Raw genomic sequence first — 24,829 nt, forward strand, 5'->3', positions numbered from 1 at the left:
GCACGATGTCCTTCTCCAGGGATTGGTCCCTCCTGATAACATGTCCAAAGTGAGATGAAGCCTCGTCATCCTCTCTTCTAAGAAGCATTCTGGCTGTACTTCCTCCAAGACAGATTTGTTCATTCTTCCGGCAGTCCGTGATATATGCAATATTCATTGCCAGCGCCATGATTCAGATGTATCAATTCTTCTTTGGTCTTCCTTATTCATTGTCCAGCTTTTGCATGCATATGAAAAAAAAAAGAGGCAATTGAAAATACCATGACTGGGGTGATGCACACCTTAGTCCTCAAAATGACATCTTTGCTTTTTAATACTTTAGAGGTCTTGCAGCAGATTTGCCGAACGCAATACATCATTTCATTTCTTGACTGCCGTTTCCATGAGCATGGATTGTCTATCCAAGTAAAATGAAATCATTGGTAACTTAATAAAGATTACAGTCTGGAAAACCCTACAGGGCAGTTCTGCTCTGTCCTGTATGGTCGCTGTGAATCAGAATTGACTCCAAGGTGCACAACAAGAACAACATGCCCTGGTGGGCGGCCCCCCTGACTCGTTTGTGATCCTTCAGCATCTTACTTATAGACTCTTGGCACCTTCCCAAAGTCCCGCATCAACAGAGCCACCAAACACCCCACATTTATACCTGTCAACTGTGGGAACATGGCAGACCTGCCTGTAGGGTTTAGGCAAGCCATATAAGTGGATAGACCCATTGAGGAGTGACAATAGGGAGCATGTAGAGTGGAGCTCACAGGCCCCATCTACAGGGGTCAGCCACCACTCACCCCAGTTGGTTGTTGCTATGAGACTGTGGGTTTCCAGGTCTTCAATTTTTTCAAGAGATGGCAGAAACTCACATTTGTATATAAAATCTTCTGATTTTTAAATGTTGACAACTGATAGGAGCTGTGGTGACACAATGGTTAAGCACTCACCTCCTAACCAAAAGGTCAGCAGTTTGAACCCACCAGCTGTTCTGTGGGAGAAAGATGTGGCTTTCTGCTTCCATAAAGGTTGTAACCTTGGAAACCTTATGAGGCAGTTCTGCTCTGCCCTATAGGGGCAGAATTTGACTCAGTGGCAACGGGTTTGGGTTTTAATGTTTGTGGGCAAATAAAACATGTCTGTGTGCTCCACGTGACCCATAGTGCAGGGCAAGAAGGGACTGCTTTAGATGAATCTGTTTACACAAGAAGAAGTACAGGAGGAGGAAAACAGACAGCAACCTACTCAATGGGGACAATAACAGCAAGATATTAACCAGGGCAGATATGACATCAGGCCTCAGGACAGACTGACTCCTGCAGTTCTGTCTGAGGTCCCCTTAATAGTTTGGGCCCAGTGAGAGCTGAGTGTATCAGATCTAGCCTGAGAAGCTGGTCAGTTATGGGAGCACCAAGCAGCAGGTGTCCAACTCAGCATCCAAGTACATGTCCATCTTCCTCTGTGGGGAAGTTTCCGTGTTCCCAAAGAGGGCCCTGTTTTCTGACCAGCCAATGGTCCACTCCTCTGGGCGAGGTGCCTGCCGGAACTCTCTACATCTTCTTGATGGCAGTTCTTTTGGTTTCTCGTCATCTTCACAATAGCCACTGACGAGCTTGGTCACCTGTAAAAAGAACACAGCCAGTCATTACTTGGTTCTCTTAGCAGCTCACCAAGAAACATGGCTGTTTGGAGGGCAGTTGTATCTATTCAAGGAATCTGGTCACAGGTTATTAGGGTTGAAAAGACTGATATTCTCCCCTGTTGAATTCAGAAAATGTACCTGAAGGACTTCCTTGCAGAGCAGTTATTATAGGACTTTTTTTATGCTTTTGTACTGTTCTGACTTTTCCTCTCCCTCACTGGCCAGTGTCCTATTAAGCCTCAGTGGGTTTCCTTGTACCTCTGACCCCATGCTTCTCATCCAGGTGCTATTTTACTTTCCTCCCCTGCCCCGGGGACATTCAGCTATGAATGGAGACATTTTTGGTTGTGCCAACTAGCAGGAAGAGGAGAGTTGTTACTGGCATCTGGTGGTTAGAGGCCAAGGATGCTGCTAAACATCCTACAATGCACAGAACAGCCCCCACCACAAAGAATTATCCCACCCAGATGTTAATAGTGCTGAGGTTGGGAAACCCTGATCTAGCCTGAGTAGCTGGCCAGTTATCGGATAATCGGCTACAAATCCCTCTGGCTCCATGGCCAAGAAAGAGATGGGGAGAAGAAACTGTATCACCTACTGGGTGCCAAGTATTAGACCAGGAGCTTTTCTTTGGTTAAGAGCTCAGCTGCTAACCAAAAAGCCGGCAGTTCGAATCCACCAGCCACTCCTTGGAGACCCTATGGGGCAGTTCTACTCTGTCCAGTAGGGTCATTATGAGTCGGAATCGACTCAACGGCAGTGGATTTTTTTAATCTACTCACGGAGGCTGGTATTATTGTTCGTCAGAGAGTGAGGTGGTTTATCCATCATCACAGAGCTGGGACAGTGTGGAGGGGGGATGTTAAGCTGAGTTTATATGGTTTGGAAGCCTTACTCTCTTAACATTATATTGGAATGAAGCATGTGATAGAGCACTCCTACATAGCTTTGGCAAATTCCATGTCCTAGATATTTCATCATGGGTGCCCTGTGCCCTAGGAAATGTTGCTTGGGCTTCTTCATACCCATCTTTGGCCACTCTGCCTCTCCTCATGATTCTCTGGGTATTGTTGGCTATGGCCATTGGCTTTCAACCCCGTGCCTGCTATAGCCTCTCCTTTTCTAGATGTTATGGTGGCACTGGTTAGTGCTGTCTAAGGTTCTACCCACCTCCACCTCTTTGGGGTTAACTTCTGAAGTAAATGTTGCAGAAGGGGCTGGAAAATGAGGCAGGGGAGGGTTGAGGAACTTCTGAAGGCTTTGACCCAGTTGAGAAAAGTAGTAGCCTTAGACACCTGATCAACACCTACTACCAACCAGCCCATCCCATTCCTAGTTGGTTCACACACCAGTCACAGGCCCTTCTTTTTCCCCATTAACCTCATACGCCCAGTGTGTGCTAAGGGAACTAGAGAGCAGGATGAACAAAGACCCAGTTTTCTCTTGGGAACACACTGATTTGGGCACACAGTCTGCCGGCTTGGGAAGCATTACTCAGAAGATAAAGCAGGTCATGGATTGCTGAGTAGGACCAGGATTCCGTGTTTTTATTTCTCTTTTTCACACACGAGAACTTGCTGTGACAGCGTTGTGGATGTTTTCCCCATTAGCTTGCCCTGGGAAGGCAGGTTGAGAAATTACTAAAGCAACAGGAAACCAGCCATTCAGTTAGGCAGTGGGGCCAGGCCTGGTTTATGACTTTCACATGAAAGGTATAACTGGCTTGACCCCAGGCTCTGCCATTGACTAGCTCAATGATCTTGGATTAGGCCCTTTAGGACTTTGTGCCTCAGTTTCCTCATCTGTAAAATGGGACTAATAATAGGCCCTACCTCATAAGATTGATTCCAAGATTGAATGAGGTAATGCAAAGCATTTAACACAGGGCACATAGTAAGCACTTAGTGGTTAACTGGAGTGGAGGGGGGTGGTCCCTGGCAGTGCAAGCAGTTAACACACTCATCTCGTAACCAAAAGGTTGGAGGTTAAAGTCTACCCAAAGGGACCTTGGAAAAAAGGCTCGACAGTCTACATCCGGAAAATCAGCCACTGAAAACCCTATGGAGCATGGTTCTACTCTGACACACTCGTGGTCCCCATGAGTCAGAATCAATTCTACAGCAGTGGGTAGCAATGGTAGTTCAGCTGTGGCTGCAGTAATAATAATGGTTGCTTTCATTGTTTGCAGGTATATACACAGCTGATTCTGGCATTCCTTAGAACCAGGGCAAATCTTGGAGTTCTGACGTTTTCCAGGCATGAGAGATACAGGCGCGTACAGCAAGCACGTGCACTGGGGACATTTAGGAGACAGAGTAGAGATGTCTACTTGTGTTTGTGAGCCTTGGTCACACCTTTCTGTCCCAGACATCGGCCAGGTTGATCAGGGAGGCTGGGGCTCTGTCACCTTGTCAAGACAAAGGTGTCATCTCCATGGAGGGGCCCTAAATCACTGGTCCAGAGGCCAGGCTGCAGAGAATCAGGTCCCTCAAAATGGCCCTGCAGACCCTCTTTTCACCTCAGTTGACAGCTCAGTGTGATGAGTAGTCAGATTTCATTATTATAAATAGATAAGCCAAAACTGTTATTAGTTTCTTGTAGGATTTAACCAGCAACCTGGTACAAGTTGAAAGAGCAAGGCTTTGAGTCAAACAGACCTGGGTTCAGATAGCAGCTCTACAGCCTAAAAGCTTTGCGACCTTGCCCTCTTTGGGCCTCAGTGGCCCCGTCTGTAAAATGGAGCCAGTAGCACAGACCTCATAGGCTTGTCAAAAGGCTAAGCACCTAGTAGGAGCTTCTCAGAGGGAAGCTATTTTCGTTCCCATTGCATTTCTCTTCTTTGTTCAGACTCTCACTTCAGTCCCAAAATGATTTGAATTGGCAGCTTAGATATTATTACAATCGCTTGCCCTACTTCAGGTCTTTTATTTTTAAACATTGGAGCATCTCAGAATTCAGTTTGGAGGAAAGGAAGCAGATTAGGTTATTTCTGGCATAATAACCTGCATCCCATTTGGGGTTAGTAAGGAAATAATAATAATAAAATTTCTCTGATCCCAGGGAGGTGAGGCCACAACATGTAAAGAGACTGCCCTTTGCAGAATGAACTCTCAGGTCCTACCAAATTATGCCCCATCTCGGTGCTACCTTTCTTCTCAGGAGGTCAAGTAGTTACACAGCTTCTGGCATTTCCCCATGCACTGTTTAAATGGTGTCTATAGAATGATAGGAGCCCTGATGGCACAGTCGTTGAGTGCTTGGCTGCTAACTGAAAGTTCAGTGGTTAGAACATGCCTCTCTGCAGGAGCAAGGTATGGCAGTCTGCTTCCATAAAGATTACAGCCTTGGAAACCCTATGGGGCAGTTTTACTCTGTCCTATAGGGATGCTATGAGTCAGAATCAACTCGACTGCAGCGGGCTTAGTTTTGGTTTTATAGGATGATAACTGATAATGGTTATTATATTGAGTGATGTGTTGGCTATCTATTGCCATGTTGTTGTTGTTAGGTGCCTTCGAGATGATTCCAACTCATAGTCACCCCATGTGACAGAGTAGAACTGTCCCATAGGGTTTCTAAGCTATAATCTTTGTGGAAGCAGATCACCAGGTCCTTCTCCCGTGGAGCCGCTGGGTGAGTTCAAACTTTCAACTTTTAGTTTAGCAGCTGAGCACTTAACCGTTGCACTACCAGGGCTCCTTATTGCTACGTTAATGCTGTGTAAGAGACAGACACAATACCTTGGTGTTGTATAGCGATAATATTGTGCAGCTTACACATCAAGTGATGGGCTAGGAGACTCTGCTGATCTTGGCTACATTCACATATCTGGGGTTCAGCTGGCTGTCGCCTGATCTAGGATGGCCTTGGCTGGGCTGAATGGAGCTGTGCTCCACACATCTTTCATCCTTCTCCAGGACCAGTGGGCTGGCCTGGGTATGTGGCAGTGAGCAAGAACAGGGATGGCTGCAGCACAAAGGCATTGTCCAGGCTGATTATGTCACATTGGTTAACATCCCATTGGCCAGAGCAAGTCACAGGCTGAGGCCACAGTCAGAGTGGGAGGGCCCTGCAGAGTTACATGGCAGAGCACAAGATCCATTTCCTTGTTTGTAAAATCATCTAGTAAAGCATCTGGACGCAATAGGTACTCAAAAAATGCTAATGATCAAGCCTCTCAAAGTCCCAGAAGCACGGTACATATGGTTAGGACTCTCTGGTTTGCAAAATTATAAAAGCCCAATTCCAACTTGCTTAAGCTGAAAAGGAGTATTTATTAGCTCATGTGACTATAAAGTCTAAGATAGGGCTAGCTACAGGAATGGCTGGTTCCAGACGTTCAAATAATGTCAACAGGGTGATTGATGCTGGCTTCGTTCTCAAGCATGCTCTCTCTGTCTGGTGGAAAGATGGCCCCTGGCAGCTATAGGCCTTTAAGGGCCTTATAGATCCAGGTCCCAAAGAATGGGCACCCTTCCCACTAGCTCTAGCAAAAGTTCTAGGGGAGATTCTGATCTGCCACATATTTCCTGGTAACTCCAGCAAAAATTCTAGGTAACATTCTTATCGGCCCAGCTATGGGCCATCAGCTCATCTCTAAGCCAATGACTGTGGCCCAGGGGACAGAGTACTGGGCCAAGGGAGAGGAACAGTCAACCCATCTAAACACATGATTATTGTAGAAGGAGGGGTGACGGTTCCCTGATAGAAGAGATGGTGGGTGGACAGACAGTGGTCGATTCTGCAGGGTCTGTTGTTCAGCTGTCAGCAAAGCCAACTGTCGTGGCAAGTTTTTGTGCAAGAAGCTTGTGACACCTTTGGCCCTGCCTTCCATGCTCACTGAGTCAGAGATCATGCTTCTGTGGAGGAACTTTTACTCTCCCCAGCTCGTCATTTCGAATGCACTGGGAAGTGCCTTAACAGTCCCTAGCAGGCGTCATCTGTCTCAGACATGTTTCCAGCCTATATCTGGCAAGGCAGCCTTATTTGTAAAATATTAACCACGATGAATTACTGAGGTTTGGGGTTACAGTGGGTTTAATTGGGGTGGTAGAGTAGATTTTCCAGGATCTCTCTACTGATGTATCTTTCTCCCAGCCAGTGGGTTAGACACTGGAGGGACAGTCTTCATATTTGGAAGACGGAAGTATTTGATGGAAAGTCATCTCACCATGCCCGTCATCCTGCAGCGTCAGAGTGTCATCCTGACACGGAAGAAGAGCAGATCCAGAGACAGGGGAAGGAGTAGCTGAGGCCACACCATGAGTCAAGAGCCGAGGCCTGGACTCTGGACTACCTCTGACTTGCCACATTCCAGAGCCGCAGGAATCACTATTGCTCATATCAGCAGAAGGCAAAGATCTTTCAGCAGGTTCGGTTCCCGAAGGCCGTCGTGCAAAATAAGACCATGGTCCTAAAAAAAAAAAAAAAAAAAATGGTCCTAGAACTTGAAAATAGGGCTTGGTCGTTCCCAAGAGCACGTGGCAGGAGGGAAGGGAAAACGTACCTCAGCCAGAGGCTGGGAAACAGACACCCCGCTTCCTGACCACGCCCAGATGGCAGGCCCTGGTCACACACAGCACGACCTTAGCGCTCTATGAAAACTGCTTTGGGGTCATCAGGGGGCGGGCTGTCTCCTGACCTCAGGTAGGATTTAGGAAGGAGGACCATGTAGTCACAAGTTAGCAAACCTCAAAAGACTGTCAAAGGTGAGGACGGCTGATAATGTGGGCTTGTCTGGTGAATCATTAAGGATCTGCCCTTCTGTGGAGACTTTACGCTTTCTACCTCTGCTTGTTCTGGAAAGGCCGGTCTCCTTGTTGAGGCCCTCAGTGGAATTATATGTCTTAAGAACATTCTCCTGGAATATTCCATTGAGGGATTTGTTTGTCAGCATTTATTAAACAGTTGCCAGTGGTTAAATGCTCGGTACTAACCAAAAGGACGGCAGTTCAAACCCACTAAGCACTGTGTGGGAGAAAGATGTGGCAGTCTGCTTAGGTAAAGATTTACTGCCTTGGAAGCCCTAATGGGCAGTTCTACTCTGTCCTACAGGGTCACTGTGAGTTAGATCAACTCGATGGCAGTGGAGTTGGTTTTGGTTTAGTAATGACTCGGTGCCAGGCCCTGGGACTAGCAGTCTTGTGCCTGACCCCTTTGAGAGAGGAACCACTTCATGATCTTGTTTAATAGCTTTGTGAACATGGGTGAGCCACACTCGGCCTCAGTTAACTCCTCTATGAAATGGGCACAATCGCTGAGGGTTGAGTGAGATGAGTGCAGGTAAAGCCCTTGCCACACAGGCGGGCACAGGGTCATGTTCTGGATGGGTGGACTTGAAGTCAAGGTGCAAGGGAAAAAGGAAGACTTACAGGCCCCACTTCAAGGATCGTTTATTTAGAAAGTATTTGTTGAGCCCCTTCCAGATGTCTGGCACACTGCTGGGCTCTGGGGAGCTTCCAGGTCAGCTTCAAGTCTCATTGGAGGGGCAGGAGGCCCACTCCTACAGGTGGCGCAGGAGTGGACATAAGGCAGAAGGCTATGTCTTTCTGCCTGGCACCTCACACAGTGGTGAGAAGATGTCACCTCAGTCGGGGGTGGCGTTAGGGGGCAACCCCTTGGCACTGCCACTGTTCGAGGAGCGAGCCATGAGCCCTTACATGTGGAAGGGTTTCAGTTACACTTGTTTAAGTGACACCAGTGACCCCTTATCGCAGGAGCCTCTGTGGTCAGGCTGCCTGGGGGCAGAGGTGACAGGAGAGACTGCAGAGACACCAGCACCTCCTAGGCACCAGTGACTTCTGAGAGAAGGAAAATCAGGAAGGGACGGAGACTCAGAGTCGCCATTTGGGAGCAGCCCATATATTTTGGGATATATATTATTCTGACAAGTAAGGGCAGGACGTGTGCTTTGGTGGGGACCATAGTTGAGCTCTGGTGGCACAGTGTTAAGGCTTTGGCTGCTAACCAAAAGATCAGCAGTTCAAATCCACCAGCCACCTCTTGGAAATCTTACGAGGCAGTTTTACTCTGAATCAGAATTGACTTGATGGCAATGGGTTTTTTTTTTTTATAGTTTGAAAAAAAATTAAAAAAACAAAACACCTAAATTCATAGCAGCTGGAGAGAGTGGACAGTCCTGGGTTCAAATCCCTGATCTGTCACTCAGCTGCCTGTCCTTGGACAGTTTATTCCCCTTGTATTTCATCTGCAGAATGCGAGACGATGGCCCGTACCTTACGGTGTGGCGGGCAGTGGGGATTCAGACGTTGAATACAGAGTAACCAGGCACATAGTAGGTGCTCGACTTCGAAGAGTAAAAATTAATTTCTCTTTTCCATCCAAGAAGGATGAGTGGAATATAAATACTAGATTGATCAATCGGTAGTTATCAACAATTACAAAGAACGAGCGTAGCAACGATTGTGAAGATGGCGCAGGACCGGACAGTGGTTTGTTCTGTTGTACACAGGGTCCCTAGGAGTCGGAACTGACCCAAGGGCACCTAACAATAACAATAACGAAGAACAGGGGAGAAAACCTTTATTTCTTAATACATATAGGACCACTGCAATTAAAGCTGTTGTTTTGACTGGGAAACCAAGAAAACATGATGAGAAAATTAGAGGCATTTAAGCAGCTACCTTCCATGCAAGTACATTTATTAAAGGAAATTTTAAATATAAATGATTAAGAATGCCTTCAAAATACACAAAAATAAAGGGATTAAAATTAGTCTAAACACTAGACGGTAGGATCAGGCTAGCTCGTTCCTCCCAGGGTCTCTCAGAGTTCCTGGGACACGGCACACTTCCCAGGGCAAGTCCAGGGGTGTGGCCAAAGTCACAGGTATTTCAGTGGGGATGCTGTGGAGGCAACCTTCTCAGTCCATCCATCGTCCACCCACCCGCTGACTCGCCCCTCTCTTCTACCTCCTCTCCGGTATGCACCCACCCATCCAGAAAGCATATATTCTGCACCTAGAGTCCCTGGGTGGTACAGATGGTTAAGCGCTCAACTACTAACCAAAAGGTTAGAGGTTTGAACCCACCCAGAAGTGCCTCAGAAGAAAGACCTGGCAATCTGCCTCTGAAAGGTGACAGCCTTGAAAACCCTATGGAGCATAGTACTACTCTGTATTCATGGGGCCATCGTGAGCTGGAATCAACTCGATGGCAGCTGGTTTGTTTTTGTTACATTCTAGGCATCATTTTAGATCACGAGAATTGAACAGTGAATAAAAGAAAGTCCCTGCCCTTGGGGACATGCTAGTGGGGAAGACAGAAGTGAAATGGACAAGTAAACACACAGTATGTCAGAGGGTGTTTACTGGGAGAAAAATAAAGCAGAGGAAGATACCAAAGAGTGTGGAGAGGTCGGGCCTGGTGGGGTGTGTTATATATCGTGAGGGAAGTCCACCAGGGGAGTTTGACATCTGTGTGAAGACCTGGAGGATCAAGCCAGGTATCTGACCAGAGACAGCAAGTGCAAAGGCCCTGAGGCCAGTGTATGCTCAAGCCACTTGAAAAACAGCAAGGAGGCCAATGTAGTGGAGCTGAGTGGGCAAAGGGGATGAGCAGAAGGAGGTGAGGTCAGGGAGGTGGTGAAGGCAGGCAGGTCACATCTGGCTCTTACTTGGAGCAAAGTGTGGGAGCAGGGGCGGACATGACTTACGTTCTAGAAGAATGGCTCTGGTTGCTCTATTGTGAGTCGATGATGTAGGGACCAGTACGGCAGCAGTGAGGAGACGGGGCTGTCCCCCAGGCGAAAGATGGCAACTTGATTGGGTGGGGATGGTGGAGGGGTGAGCCGGTTCCTGATGGCTCTGAGAGTTGAGCTGACGGAGTTTGCCGATGGGTGGGATGTGGATGTGAGAGAAAGGTAGGAGTTGGGATGATGCCAAGATTGTTGGTGTGAGGAACCGGAGGAACAGGGTTGACACTTACAAAATGGAGACCACCAAGGCGGGTGGGGGACTGAGAGGTGGCATAGACATGTGAGGGCTGTGAAGTGGCCCAGTCTCAGCGGGTGTTGTCACCAACACTGTCTCTCCTTGGGCCCCTCTCTGCCTCAGTGGCACCCTTCTCAGCTTCCAAGGTATTAACGTACCTTCCTAAGAGTAACCGTTAGTCACTGGGGCAGAGCAAGCATGGCCTAGGTGGTTACAAGGGCACCGTGCCCACAGAGGCAGCCGGATGCCAGGGAGGGAGCAGGAAGAACCCTGACTGGGCAGCGGAAGGGCTGGACAACGTGTTCCCTCTCCAAGCCTCAGTTTCCTCACCTCTAAAATGGAATATTGTCCTAGGGATCTCTCAGACCCTTTCCAGAACTATCACTTGAGCAGGTGTGGGGTTTTGCAAAGAATGAAGCGTCTTCCTCTTGTGAGAGGGAACATGCTCACTTGCTAGATGAGTTTGCACCAGTCTGGCAGGCTCCTCGAGGTGGCTTTGATCCCAAAGTGGCTTCATCTCAACCATGTCGAGTGCTCATTCATTTGGGTCAACTGTGGGTCAACTGTTGCAAACACCAAACACATGTCATTCCAGGCTCTCCCCTGGCACACAGGCCCCCCCTGGCACAGAGGGCCTGGCAGACACCCCAGTGAAACACAGCCTCTCCAAGGCTGAGCCCAGAGGTGATGCCAGCCAGCTCTTCAAGACCAGGCTCTCTTTGGGCAGCCACTCCAAGTTGAACAGGGTTGGCTCTGAAGAGAAAAGCAATTGAGGATTCTTGGAAAATAACAATAGTCGTGATAAGAGTGATGGTAGCTGTCATTTATTAAGAGACCGTGTGAAACACTGCCCATGCCCTTTCTATTCTGGCTCTCTGTCTGGTGACAGAGCTGTCATCATTGTTGCCATCTTACACAGGAGGAAGCTGAAGCTCCAAACCAGGCCACCTGACTCTGGAGTACAGGCCCTCCCACTCTGCTGCAGCCCCTCTCACTGGGGCACCCCTCCGAAGTACACAGGGGCTAAAAGTAGCACCACGGCTGCAGCTCACTATGCCTGTTCTATATATAGGGCCAGGGCAGCAGATAAATCCTCGCATAGAGAAACACACTATTTTCATGCCTGACCTAGAAAGCCCATGGTTCTCAGGACCCAAATGCAGAGTGCGTGGGCACTGGCCCTAGGTTGGCGTCCTTACAGACTCGCAGGACAGTGGCTACAGCAGCAGTCAGCAGCCACTGCGTGCTTACTAGGGGCCGGTTTCCGGGCCAGGGGCTTCCCTCACTCATTTCTTCTTTATGCGATGCCCAGGAAGGTTGTTACTATTTTTATCCCCATTTAAGAAACGAGGGCCCAGATGGCTGAAGTACCACACCCAGAGCCCCACAATCACTAACACGATGCTCATGTAGCAAGTGATGGTTCCCCAGGCCCCTCAGCCTCTAAATGGGGGAGCAGGGGTGTGGACCCAGGCCGTTTGCCTTCTTACCTCTGACTGTCAGTTAAAGAAGATGATATAAGAGCTGAGCATATTGCAGGCACACAGTAGATGCTCAGTGTGCATGAGTGCTTGTCAGTGAGTGCCCTAAATAAGTGCCTAAATACTCCTATAGGTGGGCTGGGTGGTATGTTGGTGACATAGGTTTGTCTCAAGGTGATGTTCCCATGACATGTCTGCACCTCTGAGTCCTTCCAGAACTTCCCCGCAGCCTTGGCTGGGCCATCCAGGGCCTGATAGCCCATTGGCCCAGTAAGTGGGAAGCCCAGGTGCAGGGGCATCCACCTGGACAGGCATGTCCCTTTATCGATAACAAGCCTGGCTCACGTGCTCCAGTAGGCCCTTCCCCCAGTGTCCTCTTCCCCACACCTCTCAGGCCCAGCACCCAGTATTTCATGGGGGTGCTGAGGGCAGCTTCCCCAAGCCAGGTCAACAGAGCACTGACAGGCAGGATAGACAGCCCCATGGCCAGCCACAGTGGGTCATCCCTGCAGTGCTTCTGTCATGTGGTCCTAGGGCCAGCATGCTTTCCCTTGCTGACGAGGCCACTGTGGACTGTGTGCTGTGCCTGCGCTGATGCTGGTGTGTGTGAAGTGACTACATTTGGGTCTCCTTTGCTTTTGAGAGGGCTGAGCTGCTGACCCTGTGGAGGAAAGGGCAGGTGGGGACCCGGGCAGAGTGGGCCTGGGTTCCAGGTACCATTTAATCTAGCCTGAACCAACTCCTGAATTGGGCGTATTCCTGAATTAGACCTTGCCTGCTGAGGCCCCTTCTCTCTCCTAGGAGAATATTCTCGACATTGATTTTCCTGTTCTGAGCTCCTCTGGGAGAATGGTTAACCTTTCCTGAGGGGAGCAGCTGACAGTGCTTCTCCCAGGTGGCACAGAGGGTGGAGATCCTGTCTGGGGACACCAGGGGAGGAGGCTGCAAGTGGCCCACCCACAGAGCAGAGGGAGTTGGGAAGGAGTATGCAAAGTGCCCCCATTTGTCTTGGGCTGGGATTTGGGAAAAATGAACCGAGGACCTGGGATGCCATCACTTCTGGCCTGTAGTGGAGTTGTGTCTTCTCTGGACTTGTGTGCCTGAGGACCAGGCCCTCTGGGAACTCTGTCTGGTGCTGTCAAGAGGCCCTGGATAAAGATGGCTTGTATTAGAGCCCCTTCCCCTTAAGCCACATGAACTTGCCGGGACAGTGTACTCTTCCCAGGCCCCCCAAGGGAAGAAGTTACTCAAGGGCTCCATTTGGTCCCAACTTGGCAGAAACCCAAGATTGCCGTAGCAGCAGTAGGGGTCTTGCTGATGGGGGAGGGACAGGCTCCGTGCTCTAAAGCACTGTCTGTCATGGCCTCTCTCCATCTAGATCATGGAGGCTCTGGGTCAGGGGAAGATGAGCATTCTCCCTGGCCCCAGAAGGGCCTGGCTCTGGCCGAGCCTGTCTCAGTTCCTCAAGTTCCCAGCCAGAGGCTTTAGCATGTATTCTGAAGACATCAGCATTGTTCAGGCAGCAGATAATTTTGAATACCTGCTATGGGCCAGGTGTTTGGGAAACCACAGTTGATAGGACAGGAGAGGCCCCTGTCAGTCTTTGGTCTGGTGGAGGAAGCAGAAAATTGCACAGATGATTCTAACTACCCTTACAAGAAAACCAAAAATGAAACCCACTACTATCAAGTCAATTCCAACTCATAGCAATCCTATAGGACAGAGCAGAACTGCTCCACAGGGTTTCCAAGGAGCGGCTGGGTAGATTTGAACTGCCAGCCTTAACCACTGTGCCATCAGGGCTCTGAGGAACCATTAACTCAGACAATTGGTCAGGATAGGCTTCTTGGAAGAAGTGACATCTAACCAGAGTCTGGAAACATGAGCAGAAGTCATCTAGAAGGGAACCTGGGCTAGTGTTCCACTGTGGAGCCAAGAGGGAGGGTGGGGCATGGAGAAGGTTGGGCTCAGAGGGGCGAGTCGGGGTCAGATCATGGAACATCCTGGAATGCATGGTCCCATTCACTACTGGGTAGTGTTTGGCTTTATGTTAAATGATGTAAAATCATGGGGACACAACAGACAGATAATCCTGGGGTTGAATTTCAACCTGCTTTTATTTAATAATTTTTACATCATTAAAATATTTGCCACTTATTGGGTTTTTTTTTTTTTATTGGGTGTCTGCAGGCCAGGTCTCCATGTTAGGATATCCTTTTGGATTCTCACACATAGTGGCGCAGGGTTCAAACCCAGGACCACAAGCCCTCATGCCCCCACCTCCCCTATACCATGCCTTCAGCAGCTTTGAGGTCTCAACCTGTACACGTCTCTGAAAAAGAAACCGGAGATGCTGCAGCCGGCTTGAGGCAGTCCCAGGGCCTGGCATTTTGATGTCCTGGATGCAGCCCAGGGGCTGGTAAAGTTGCAAAACCTGTTTTCAGCAGTTAGCTTGAGATCTGTCGGCTGATAAACAGATTTTCTGTTTTGCAGTCAAGTGCTTGTAAAGGAGAAGAGGCCCTTGGACCTTGGGCAGGCAGGCCATGCCTCCTTGGTAGTGTGTAACCATTAGCAGATCAACTGTGCTAAGACAGCGAAGGACAGTTTAGAGTTTAAAATGGGTCAGCAAACTATAGTCCAAGGGCCACATCTGGCCCCTGCCTGTTTTTGTAAATAAAGTTTTATTGGAACACAGCTGCTCCCGTTTATTTACACTTTGTCTATGGCTGCTTTCATCCTGTAAGGGCAGAGTTGAGTAGTTGGGATAAAGACCAAATGGCCTGCAAAGCCTCAAATGTTTATTGAGGCAGAAAAAGTTGCCTGCAGAGCTTGGAACTTGTTTGCCAACTCGTGAGGTAAAATATTGGGGCTGAGCTATATGAAGGGAAATGGAAATGATTTGGAAAAATCTCCATGGTATTTCATTAAGAGGTGAAAGCAAGATGTAGCTCAGTACATATTTCCATTTTTAGAAACAGCAAAGAAGAAATATATGTGTAAGTATACATACATACATCTTATATACATATACGCACTTGTGTATGGGTATGTATTTCTGCATGCAATGGATAGCTCTGGAAAGATACATAAGAAAGTGGTAACTGTGGTTGCCTGGAGAATGGGAGACTTGCTTCTTAGACAGTATACCTCTACCTGCCTTTTGATTTTGCACCACTTTCTGTGTTACCCATTCAAACAAAATTAGTTCAAAAAGTATATTTGAGGCTGAAGAGTTGAGATAAGGAAGCTGGTGGAAGGCATGTCTTTTGCTTCATTTCCTTTAACTTTTTAAGAGAGTTGGAGCTACCACCTTCTTTACATGGAACCTTTTTAAATTTGAACGGTATTCTCATAACAGCCTCCTTCTGGAAGGAAAGTCCTGTGAGAGAAATTCAGAATTGCAGTTGTATTTAAATGGAAATAAATATTGAGTTGAACCATAAAGGCAGAAAGATTTGGGGCACAGCAGAAAATGGCTTTTGATCTAAGTAGCGTGTGATCCGTGCTTCTAAGCAAGGTGCCCTCCTGGTGCGGGAGCGAGTGTTTTCATCCTCCTGGTCACCCTTGCTTTCCCTGGATGAGACATTGGCCAGATAATGAAACAATGGCACACGCTGCTGGGAACATACACAGGCGATGCAATCTCTAACCCCAGACCTTCTCCAATAGACCATGCTCACCCCCGGTGTCCTCCAAGGACAGCTTAAGATTGTTTCTCCACAGTGTTCCTGGCCTGCTACCCTCCATGGGCCGTGGACAAGAACATGGGCTTTGGGGACAAATTCTGTGATCCTAAACCAGCCCTGCCTTGCACCAGCTGGGGACAGGTCATTCAACTTTTCCAAGCCTCTGTCTTATCTGAAATGTGGAGACCATCATACCCCACCTCACAGAGCTGCTGTGAGGATTAAATTAGGGGACCTTCTGGCAGGCTGCACCCAGTGCACAGTAACTGCCCAATAACGGGGCTTTTGTTGGTATTCCTGAGGTCTTCACCCCAGTCTTTCTCTAAAGGAGGCTGTTTCTGTAAAGCGCCTGAGAGGGAATATTGTCAGAACATTGTCAGCTTTGCAAGCCATTCAGTCTCTGTTGCAACTATTCTGCTGTGTGGTGTGAAAGCAGTCATAGATAATAAGTAAAAGAATAGGCATGGCTGTGTTCCAATAAAACTTTATTAACAACAACAGGCAGTATTCCCAGTGGTTTGCCATCTGTTGCTCCCAGTTGATCTTGCCTTTTTCTCTAGCTGCAGCATTGTAAGCTGGGGATGAGAATTTTTTTTTTTTTTAATTAATTTTCTGTAGAAAGAGGAAGCACCCAGATAGGCAGGAGTGTGAAGTGGTTAGGGGTGCTAGCCTGGGAACCAGACTGCCAGCCGCCCAACTCTAGCTCCCTCACTTATCTGCCCTTACCCTCAGCCAGTTAACCTCTGTGTGTGTCAGTTTCCTCGTCTGAAAAAGAAGGTAATGATAGTCCCTTCTTCACTGCCTTTTGAGGTTTAATGAGTTAATACATGTAAAGTAGCAAGGCCGTGTCTGGAATAAAGCAAAGGTGATGTAAAATTGTCTTGGACCACCCAGTCACAAGCCACTGTGTCTTAGGACCCTTGTTTGAGTACTGCTGGTCAAGGAGCCGTTCGTTCGTCCATCCACCATTTACTAACCCCGTGCTGTATGGGGGCACCAGGCCCACAGGGGCCCACAGGGCAGCCCACGTCACTGCCCTCAGGGAGCTTGAAGTCTCGTGGGAGAGACAGGACAAACAACTGCAATGTGTGCCAGGAAGGACGTTTACAAGGAAGGGGCTCAGATTGTCAGCGAGGGCCCCTTCCTCTGTTGAACCTGACTGGATTCATGCTGCCCAATAAGACTACTGAGGCAGCTTGGAGTCCCACAAGCAAATTTATTTTGCCAGCAGCTAGCAAAAGGAGACAGTAAGGGCTAGAACCTTCAGAGAAACTGTCTCATGGATTTGCCTACGAGCCAAGTATTTAAGGGTTTTAACAACCTGGGGAGGAGGGGTTTTGATGTTTATTCATGAGGCTGGGGGAGAAGGGCAGAGATTTCTGAGAAGGGGTTGGGTTATGCAAATCCAGGTACTCACGCAGGATTTTTTCAAGATGGAAGTCCTTGGGTTCGCCTTGACATGACTTAGGGAATGTGATGCTGGCACACTGGGTCCCCCTTGTCACATGGCCTCCTTCGGCTGGCACAGGAAGGACAAACAGTGGTTGCTTGTACTTCTTTTTGCATACGCTCTGCTCCTGTGGAGTCCTGCAAGACCTACATTAACAGGTTAATTGCAACATTTCAGTTCATACCACCCCTCAGCTGCACCTCTGTGTGTTCTGTTCTCCAGGGGGTGGGCCAGGTTGTTTATTCCACTCCCCGTCCTGCTTGTCTTTTTCCCCCACCTATGTGTTTAGTTTATGTGTAAGGGGGTGGGGGGAGCCCAACCAGCCTTGCTGTAACCTAGTCCTGTCTCAAGATCAAGGGCTGATTGGGGCTGATCGCACCAGTGAGGTGACTTCTGAATCCAAGATGAGCAGGATTTAGCTATGTACAGAGTCTTCCTGGTGGGGGAGCAGCAGGTGTGAGGTCTAACCTGCAGCGGGCAGGGCATGGCAGGTAAGGGCCTGTGAGGAGGTGGCTGCAGTGGGTGGTGAGGGCAGCTGTGCCCATCATGCAGGGCTTTGTCAGCAGGTCATAAAAAGTGTGGGTTTGATTCCAACTGCAGTGCTGTCTGAAAGCTTGTAAGCAGGAGAGTGTGATACGATCACCTATGAGTTTTTATAAACCAAACCAGTTGCCGTCAAGTTGATTCCGACTCACGGCGACTCCATGTGTATCAGAGTAGAAACTGCACTCCACAGGGTTTTCAGTGGCTGATTTTTTGGAAGTAGATCACCAGGCCTTTGCTCTGCGTCACCTCTGGGTAGTTTCCAACCTCCAGCCTTTCAGTTAGCAGCCAAGCGCATTAACCGTTTGCACCTGCCAAAGCAGTTCTAGTGGCTGAGAAAACAGATCAGACGCACTCCAGCCTATTGAACCTGGTTCCAAACAGCCCAGGCTAGCTCAAGATGGTTCAAACCAGGCAACACTGATACGAACTTGGGTTCATGGCACTCAAGAAATGAACCCAGTGAAACTGCTCCGTGGGGGTCTTCCATGGGGAGTTCTGTTCTTTGTGTTTTTTATTACACAAGAAATGCATGAGTAAGTTCTGTTTGAAAAATTATGACAGTCTGGGTACACAGAACACCAGCATCCCTCCCTGCCAGCCGTCTAGTCTCTACGGTTAGATGCCTGTTGATGTACACATACAACGCTTTGTTTGGGCTTTAGTTTTTAATGAAAGTGGAATCATGTGCTGTGTCTTGTTCTGTAGCCTGTTTTTTGTACTTACTCACGGCTTGAAGGTGCTTCTGTGTAAGGATATAATAGGATTGCTTGTATACCACCACATATTAATGAGTCTCCTGTGTCTGGGCATTTAGGTCGTACCCAAGCTTCCAACCAGGCAGAGTGCAATGTCCTCGGACATACATCTCTGTCTGCACGCTCAATGCATGCTCAAGTATTTCTGTAGGATGGATGCCTCGAAGCAGAGTTCCTGAGTCAGAGTTCGTGTTTGTATATGCGCATCTTAGTCTCCTAGGGCTGCTGTAACAGAAATACCACGAATGGGTGGTTTTAAAGAACAGAAATTTGTTTTTTCACAGTTCAGGAGGCTAGATGTCCTGAGAATTCAGTGTCTGACTCTAGGGAGAGGTCTTTCTTTGTCCATTTCAGCTTCTTGTAGCTGGCAGAGGAGCCTTGGTGGCACAGTGGTTAAGCGCTCAGCTGCTAACAGAGAGAAGGGTCGGTGGTTCAAACCCACCATCTACTCTGCAGGAGAAAGATGAGGCAGTCTACTTCCGCAAAGACTACAACCTTGGAAACCCTACGGGGCAGTTCTACTCTGTCCTACAGGGTTGCTATGAGTTGGAATCAACTCAAAAGCAATGAATTTGGATTTGTTGGGGTTTTTTTTTTTTCTTTCTTTTTTTGGTTAGTAGCCAGCAATCCATGGAGTTTCTGAGCTTGTAGATTTATCAGCCTTCATAGTCTTCCAGTAGTATTTGTCTTCCTCGTTTGCTCACTTCTCTTTTTACATCTCAAAAATAATAGGTTTAGGACACACCTTACACTGACGTGGCCTCGTTACCATAGCACAGAAAACCCTATTTCCAAATAGAATTACATTCACAGGTATAGGGGATGAGGATGCCAACATGTATTTTGGGAGACACAATTCAATCCATATTTTTTTTATACACACATGTATACACACACCAAACCAAATCCATTGCCTTCAAGTCGATGCCAACTCATAGCGATCCTACACTTTAATTTTCCTAAAAGATTTTACCAGTTTGTACCTCTGCCAACAATATGTGAGCATCGTTTCTCAGCATTCCCCCCAAAGCTTGATAACAGCCATCTTTTAATTTTTCCAGTTCACATTCCTTCAAGTTTCGTTTTCCTGGTGACTGATGAGGGCGCACATTTTGGATGGGCTGTATCCCCTCTAGAGCGCTCTCATTCATTCATTCCACAAATCTGTACTGACCACCTGCTCTGTGTCCCACACTCTGCTGGGTGCTAGGGTTACAGCGTGAGCGAGAACAACATAGGCATAAGATGGACAGCGTGTTAGATCATGCGAAGGGGAAAGCAGGAGCAGGTAGGGGAGGCAGGAAGTAAAAGGGAGCAAGGAAAGCCTCTGTGAAAATGCACCAGGTGATGGAGACCTGGGCAGGAGGGAGAGCACCCTGCAGTGCCTTTCTTGGTTGGGGGTGAAGAGAACAGTAACTGCAAGGGCTCCAGGGCCTGTGAGGAGCAGCAAGGCTGGAGCACAGTGAGCGGGGGAAACAGGTCGGAATGGTAAGAGGGCCTGTAGATTATCATAGGGGCTTTGCTGGGAGAAAGGTGGAGAGATGGGAGGGCTTGGAACAAAGAGGACACACTCTATTTTCTGTTGGCCGCTCCAGCTGCTGCACTGACGTTAGACAGTAGGCGGTGAGGTGGATATGGAAGAGCAGGTGGGAGGCTCTGGGAGTAATTCAGGAGAGATGATGGTGGCTTGGACCAAATCGTCACCTCCCTGAGAGCAGGGACTCTGTCTCCTTCCTCCACATGGGTTTCCATGATTTCACCTTCCCCATGTGTGACGCAGAAACAGCTCTGGCAGTTCCAGATCTGAGGGAGGGGACGCAGTTAGAACCTAGGGACAGAGTTCTCAGAGGAAGTGTGAGCCATGCTAGAAGTGGCCAAAACTAAGCTCAGAAGCAGGGGAACAGAACAGACATTGACCCCCCCACCCGATGCTGGGCCTTGTCCTAGCATTGTCCTTGTCACAAAACCTGCCAGGCACACCCTGTGGTCCCCTTTACAGGTGAGGACTCTGAGTCCCAGGGAGTATCAGAGACTTCCCCAAAGGACCCCACTGGTAAGCGACAGAGCCAGGAGTTGTCCAAGACTTTCTGCCTCAGAGCCCCTGCCCTTTGTACAGGGAGGGCATGAGGGTGCCATCTACTGGGAGCCCCATCTCTGTCCATTTTCTACCCAGCTCATTCTTATCAGGGTCTCTTCAGCCCCACAAAGGATCGTAGGTACTCATCCATGCTGAAAAAGTGTTGTTATTTGCAGCCAAGTTGGCATGATCGCTGGTATGTTTGAGTCCATTGGTGCAGCTGTTGTGGTGAGTCATCTCATTAAGGATGTCCCCGGTTTTCATTGCCCCTCCGCTTAACCAAATATGATGTCCTTTTCTAGCACATGGTCTTTGCTGATGACGTGTCCAAAGTAAGCAAGACAAAGTCTTGCCATCCTCGCTTTTGGGAGCATTTTGGTTGTATTTCTTCGAAGACTGGCTTGTTTGTTCTTTTGGCTGTCCATGGTATATGGACAGAAAAAGTAGGAATTTAAAAATATGCCTTTTTGCAGCCAAGTTTTTGAGATTGGGATACAATTAATATGCCCTTTTTAGCATCCAGTTCCAGGGGTTTTGATAAATGCACAGAGTTGTGTAACCACTACCACAACCAAGATAAAGAACATTCCATGACCCCTTGGTAGCCCAGATTGTTCTCTGCCCATAGGTATTGTTGCCCCTTTTTCTAGGATATCACATGAATGGAGTCAGATGGGTGTAGCCTTTGAGTCGGGCTTCTTTCACGTAGCACACTGCCTTCAAGATGCATCCATGTTGCCAAGAACATACATTTTGAAAAAGAGAACATTGCTGTGACCCAGCGTTTTGAGGTGGTAAGCGAACTGGTGGCAATACATAAGAAAAGTTTTTTTAATTTTTAAAAATACTTTAAAGCCAAATTTGAGGATATTTTGGCATAGGACAAGGCTAACCTAAAAATAAAGGTATTTACAGAAAAATCTTAAATACTATATAGGAGATACACAGATATGGGGGAAACCCAGAGGGGCTCAAGGAAGAGAAAGACAGAGGCTGCGAAACATCACTGCAACGTTCTAATCACAGCCCAAGCTGGGTGACCTTGGACCTCTGTGAAGGTCACTTCCTGTGATGGAGTGCTGTGATTCTGAGACTCACACTCTGAAAGTGGCCTCCCCCTTGACCCCTGATGCTGAGCACCAGAGACGCTTCGAGGTCATGTGGACCATTGGTTCTGAAAGTCCAGTTTGGTCTGGAGCCAACCAACCCAGAGAGAGTGTTCCCCATGTGAGGGACAGGATGGCAATGCAGGAAGAACTCAGAAACCTAAAGAACCATCTTTATTCTGCAACCGTGTCCTTGACTGTAACTATGACAAGGTCAGTCTCAGTGACAGTGGTTGGACCACGTGCTATGTCCTGCTTTGGCAGATGTCACAGCCTGTGATGGTTGGTAGTGCTGCTGGCCTGTGGAGCAGGCCTAGTGATGGGGAGCTGCCCTGAGTCTGACAGATGGTGAGTGGTGTTGTCACCGAGAAGGCAAGTTGTCTCTCAGAGCAGGTTGAGAGGGGCTGCGCCCTGGGGAAGGGTGTTAGTGGAACATGTGGGCTACTTTCGTAGGTGTCACCTCACAGACACTAGAGCGTGTTCTGTACCACTGCACGGGCTCCTCATCCACACATGGCCCTGCAGACGTGCAGCCCTAGGCACCACGGCCTGTCTTTCTCCCCTGGGAACCTTGGCCCTTCTGCCTGCCTTGGGTGCCTTCCTCCCCTCTGTATTTGACTGAGCCTTAGTCACCTGTCAGGATAGCCTGGACACCTCCTCCAGGCAGCCCTCTGGAACCCTCTTCCCCTCCTCTCGGGGCTGGGCAACGACCTCTGGGCCCAGCTGGCTCCAGTGCTGTGTATGTGATGGCTTAGCCACTCATCCCCCCCATACAGTCCTGGGCTGAGCAATTTGAAGGTCCTTAGTCTTTATTCCCCAGAGCCTGGCACAGGGCCTGCCCCCAGCTAAGGGGAAACATTATCATCTTGGACATTTATACAAGGATCAAGGTTTTTCCCTCCTTTGTTAGTGGACATGTCTTAAGCAAAGCACCTGTTTGCTTACTGACTTTTCTGTCTTCAAGCTGTTTGAAAACAGCCCTGCTGATCACCCACCCCTCTCCTGTCTCTATAGTCTTCTAGGGCCCCTGGGTGGCACAAATAGTTAACACTCTCAGGTACTAACTGAAAGGTGGGAGTTCACCCAGAGGAACCTCAGAAGAAAGAAAGGCCTGGTGATCTGCTTCCAAAAAATCAGCCATTGAAAACCCCATGGAGCACGTTTTTATTCAGACACACATGGGGTGCCATGAGTTGGAGGCTACTCCCCAGCAACTATTAGGATAAGACTCGAGACCACCTCTGATGGATCAAGGTCAGGTGGCCCAGGATCTGCAAATCCAAGATGCTGACCTTACTCCAGGAGACTAAGATGGTCTCTGTAGGCAAGTTTCCTTCTGCCAGTGCCCAGCCCCACTTCCCCAGGACAGGCAGGTTTAGGGATCTGAGGGGTTGTGGTAGGGAGAGGAGGTTTGGAAGTTAGTGTGTTTTTGTAGTTTGTAAAATTGTTATAAAAGCCTCCAACTAGTTCCCAGGGAAGACCTTTAACAACATGGACTGACACAGCAGCTGCAACAATGGGCTCAAGCATAGCAACGATTGTGAGGATGGCGCAGGACCAGGCAGTGTTTCCTTCCGTTGTACGTGGGGTCACTGTGAGTCAGAACCAACTCAATGGCACCTAACAACAGTTCCCGTGGTATTCAAATGCCTCTACCAGTAAAAGTTCCTAAGGTCTTGCCTTCCAGACATTCTGTGCGTCTCACATTCTTATTGCTGTTGTCTCAGGACCTCACATTCTTATTGCTGTTGTCTCAGGACCTCGAAAGAGCTCAGTCTATGCCTGATCCTAACAGACCCAGTACACAGGTGTTGAATAATGTGAGAATGGTTGGCAGGACTGGTACTAGCCCCATTTCACAGATCACTGAGGCTAGGGTAGGCTATATATCTTCCTCCAAGGTCCTACAGTATCTGACTGAAGGACCCCACGTTTTCTGACTCAGAATGTGAAAGTTTCTTAGCATGCATGCCTTTGGAGCTCCATTCGTATGCGGGACAGCTTTCTGCCAACCAGACCCCCCTCCCTTCCTTGCCTGCAAGATTAGGGCAGACATAGTATCTAACTAACACGGAGCCAGCATTTAGGACTGTGATGTAATCTGACCTTGCTCAGTGTCCTTCTCTTCCCTAGGCCCAGAGCCACCGGACCTCTTTGTTACATACATGCCAGAGACCAGACAGAGCTTGGCCTGATTGCTGTCAATCAAGCTGGCTAAGAAATGGTGCTGTCATTCCTACAGTCTCGCCGGCACACGAGGCAGGGAGTCAGTGCTAACGAGGGCTCTGAGGGATGAGGATTCATCTGAGGGCACAGACACGCCATGGGCTCAGGGTGCCTGGGTTAAAAACCGATGGCCCTTACTTAAGGATGTCACTGTAAACAGAGGCCCCCTGGAAGCTGCCTGCGCGCAGCAGCGGGGCTCTGCTGACGGACGTGAGTCTGGGCGGGAATGTGGTGCTGCCCACGTGTCCCTCCTACAGGGATGGACCGCAGGCAGACATATGTGTCTCGTTCCCTTTAGGGGTAGGCCCTTCCTCTTTCTCCATGTACCTCCAAACCCCATCTGTTCCCATATTTACAGACTCACAATCCAGTCCACTCCTGCCTTCCAATACAGCTATTGTTGTTGTTAGCTTCCTTTGACTCATGGCCAGCCCTTGCGTGAGGGAACGAAACCCCGACTGGTACTGCACTACCCCCACGATTGGTTGCAGACAGAACCATGGTAATCCATAGAGTTTTCATTGGCTGATTTTCAGAAATCAGCCTTTCTTCCTAGGCCATCTTAGCCTGGAATCTCTGCTGAAACCTGGTCACATCATAGCAACAAGCGTGCATCCACTGACAGACGTGCACATGAGGTACACTGACCAGGAACTAAACCCAGGTCTTCTGTAAGGAAGGCAAGAACTCTACCATTGCACCACCACTGCCCTAGTACTACTGTTAAACTAAGTCCATTGCCACTGAGCGGATTCCCACTCGTGGCGGCGCCATGTGTTATGGACTGGGACTGCTCCATAGGTTTTCTTGGCCGCCATCTTCAGAGGCAGGTCATCAGACCCTTCTGCAGCACTGCTGGGTGAGTTCGAACCACCAACCTTTAGGTGAGTAGCTCTGTTTGCACCTCCCAGGGACCTTG

The 24,829-nt window shown here is 48.7% G+C and overlaps 1 protein-coding gene across 9 annotated transcripts in view; it reads left to right on the top strand.

Moving 5' to 3' along the window:
- The window catches only part of SNX29 (sorting nexin 29), a 662,332-nt gene that overhangs the window by 626,509 nt on the left and 10,994 nt on the right, over positions 1-24,829 (top strand). For 2 of the 9 annotated variants that reach the window (XR_010323633.1, XM_064295606.1), the window contains one exon: positions 1-24,829. This exon is cut by the window's right edge and continues 4,521 nt beyond it. The exons of the other annotated variants lie outside the window; for them this stretch is intronic. Coding sequence is in view for 1 of the 2 variants with exons in the window: in XM_064295606.1 (XP_064151676.1) it covers positions 1-58 (58 nt within the window). In the remaining variant the exon portion in view is untranslated. 9 annotated transcript variants of the gene reach the window in all.

The sequence above is a fragment of the Loxodonta africana genome, chromosome 12 (assembly GCF_030014295.1).
Source record: "Loxodonta africana isolate mLoxAfr1 chromosome 12, mLoxAfr1.hap2, whole genome shotgun sequence".
In the NCBI taxonomy this organism is placed as follows: domain Eukaryota; kingdom Metazoa; phylum Chordata; class Mammalia; order Proboscidea; family Elephantidae; genus Loxodonta; species Loxodonta africana.